This window comes from Eptesicus fuscus, chromosome 5, assembly GCF_027574615.1.
Source record: "Eptesicus fuscus isolate TK198812 chromosome 5, DD_ASM_mEF_20220401, whole genome shotgun sequence".
NCBI lineage: Eukaryota > Metazoa > Chordata > Mammalia > Chiroptera > Vespertilionidae > Eptesicus > Eptesicus fuscus.
This window is the reverse complement of record NC_072477.1, coordinates 107,704,110-107,707,025: the sequence shown is the minus strand read 5'-3', so window position 1 is coordinate 107,707,025 and position 2,916 is coordinate 107,704,110. Positions and strand designations below refer to the sequence as shown.

At 64.2% G+C, this 2,916-nt stretch overlaps 1 protein-coding gene across 1 annotated transcript in view; it reads left to right on the top strand.

Moving 5' to 3' along the window:
• Positions 1-359: 359 nt before the first annotated feature.
• The window catches only part of ISLR2 (immunoglobulin superfamily containing leucine rich repeat 2), a 3,591-nt gene continuing 1,034 nt past the window's right edge, over positions 360-2,916 (top strand). Inside the window, exons 1-2 of the mRNA XM_008157088.3 lie at positions 360-383; positions 1,708-2,916. The exon at positions 1,708-2,916 is cut by the window's right edge and continues 1,034 nt beyond it. Coding sequence (XP_008155310.3) covers positions 377-383; positions 1,708-2,916 — 1,216 coding nt within the window. The 5' untranslated portion in view covers positions 360-376. The remainder of the gene's footprint in view (positions 384-1,707) is intronic.

Below are 2,916 nucleotides of genomic sequence, written 5' to 3'. Positions count from 1 at the left end.
ATGGGGTGCGGTGGACTGCAGTGAGCCCAGCCGGGGGCGGTGGGTATGGGGCCAAAGGTGTCTCCCGGGCAGAGCCTCCATGGCGTTAACAAACGGGGAGAATGCTGGAGGTGGGAGAGGCTGTGCGCGTCCCTGCCAAGCCGGGAGCGCGCGGAAGGACTCCTCAGTCTGCAGCCAGGGAGAGGTGGAGGGAACGGACCCGAAAGGAAAACTGAGGTGGGGCTGCAGGGCCAGGGAGACCCCAAACTTACCCGTCCCTTTCCCTCTTCCCCACAGCCGCAGCAACAGATGTGGGAAGCGCCCGTGGGCTGTCACCGTCTCTGAGAAGTCAAGTCTGGAGGAGGGGTTGAAGCCCAGGCAGTGCTTGGGGAGACAAATGGCGGGTAAGCTGCGGACTGCCCCATAGCCCCGATCCAGGTGGTGAGACCCGGCCTAACTCGCTGTACCCCGGGAGACAAGAGGGAGGGGGCGGAGCTGTCCCCTGGGAGCAAAGGTGGAGCGAGGGGCGAGGGTTCCCAAAGACAGGGTGTCCCCGCAGAACCTGCCTGCGCCCCAGGCGGAAGGGCAGTCTGTGTGTGCGTGCATTTGTGTGGCCGAGGATAAGAAGGTTTTATCGGAGAGGGGGCTTTGGGGCATCCTAGAGCTGAGAAAAGGAGCAGAATCTTGAACCTTCTCCGCCTTAGCTCGTGGCAGTCCCCAGCACCCATGGGCTAGGGACCCCTCTGCTCCCTTGCGAGCTGCCTGGGCTCTGCTCTAGGGGCGCGGGAGCGTTAGCAGTGTTCCCACAACGTTCCTGGTCCATGCATACAGACCTCCTTCCTCAGATGGGAGGCTGACTGAGCACCCCCACTTCTCCCCCGACGGAGCTGCAGCCCAGAGCAGGCAGCTCAGGTCGCAGCAGCCGAGGGGCCTGCCAGCAGGCGTCCTTGCCTCCCAGGGATCTTGCAAGTCCTCCGCATCGCTGACCCGCTGGGGTTCCGGTCTCAGCGGAGGGCTGTGTGCCAGCCAGTGCGCCCTTGTGTCCCTGTGTGGGGGTGGGTCTGCATGAGGGCTGTGTCCTTGTGTCCTGTTCCCTTCCTGCGATGAGTAGGAAAGCGTTTGCACCGATGTGGAGAGCGCCATACAAACGCTAGGTTGGGCTGAAAGAACAATGCGGGCTCCATGTACAATGTGTTAACGTCTGGGTGCCTCTTTGTGCGTCTACAAAGCGTGTTGTGTGCCTGTGACTCCCTGCAGACGTTGCTGGTTTGATGGCGGTGCCCAGCGTGTTTGCATTGTGGTTCGCTTGTATGGGCGTGTGTGCAAGTGCTGCACCTGGGACACAGAGTACGGGGGAGGACACCGTCACGGAGGAAAAACCCTTTCTGTGTAGCCCTTTCAGGGGATTAAACAAAGGCTTCGAAATTCAGTGCAGAGCCCAAGGCCACCAGCCTCGCCAGTGCAGAGGGACTAACTAGGGTGAGGGGTAGATAGAGAAAACAGAGCCGGGTAGAAGGCCGCTGGAAAAGGAAGTCGGGGCTCCGAGAGGGAGCAACCATTTCATCCAGAGGCTTCTACTGAGCTCCACCCAGGCCAAGAAACGCCCCGTGGGCTGAAGGAGGTGACGGGGGCCTACTCTGGGCTGCTTCTGGGAGGCAGAGCTTAATAGGAGAAGGAAGCTGGGGCTCAGGAGTCACCTTCTCCCCTCTTCCCCGCTTCCCCCTGCAGGACCCGCAGCGGTGCCCTTTGGAGCAGTATGGCTAGTGTGGGCGCTGCTGGGAGTGGCGGGAGCGTGCCCCGAGCCGTGCGCTTGCGTGGACAAATACTCGCACCAGTTCGCTGACTGCGCCTACAAGGAGCTTCACGAGGTGCCGGAAGGACTGCCGGCCAACGTGACCACGCTTAGTCTGTCGGCCAACAAGATCTCCGTGCTTCGGCGCGGGGCCTTTGCCAACGTCACGCAGGTCACGTCGCTGTGGCTGGCGCACAATGAGGTGCGCACCGTGGAGCCGGGCGCGCTGGCCGTGCTGAGCCAGCTCAAGAACCTCGACCTGAGCCACAACCTGATGTCCAGCTTCCCCTGGAACGACCTGCGTAACCTGAGCGCCCTGCAGCTGCTCAAAATGAACCACAACCGCCTGGGCTCGCTCCCTCGGGACGCGCTCGGTGCGCTGCCCGACTTGCGCTCCCTGCGCATCAACAACAACCGGCTGCGCACTCTGGCTCCCGGCACCTTCGACGCGCTAAGTGCGCTGTCACATCTGCAGCTCTATCACAACCCTTTCCACTGCGGCTGCAGCCTGGTGTGGCTGCAGGCCTGGGCCGAGAGCACTCGAGTCTCGCTACCCGAGAGGGATTCCATTGCGTGCGCCACGCCGACCGCGCTGCAGGGCGTTCCTGTGCACCGACTGCCCGCCCTGTCCTGCGCGCCGCCCAGTGTGCGTCTGAGCGCCGAGCCGCCCAGCGAGGTGTCCGGCAGCCCCCTGCGCGCCGGCATGGCGCTCATGCTACACTGCATCGCCGAAGGACACCCCACGCCCCGCCTGCAATGGCAGCTTCAGATCCCGGGCGGCACCGTAGTCTTAGAGCCGCCGGTCTCGAGCTGGGAGGACTACGGGGTCGGGGACGCGGTAGAAGACGGGGAGGAGGGAGGAGACGGGGCGGGGCCCACGCAGACGGAGGCTCCAACTCCGTCTCCGGCACCCGCGTGGCCCGCGCCTCCAGCAACCCCACGCTTCCTGGCACTCACGAACGGCTCCCTGTCGGTGCCCCTCCTGAGTGCCAAGGAGGCAGGCATCTACACGTGCCGTGCCCACAACGAGCTGGGCGCCAACTCCACGTCGGTACGCGTGGTGGTGTCGGCAGCGGGGCCCCCAAAGCACACGCCCAGCGCCGGTGGGGACCCGGATGTGCAGGCCCCAACCTCTGAGCGCAAGT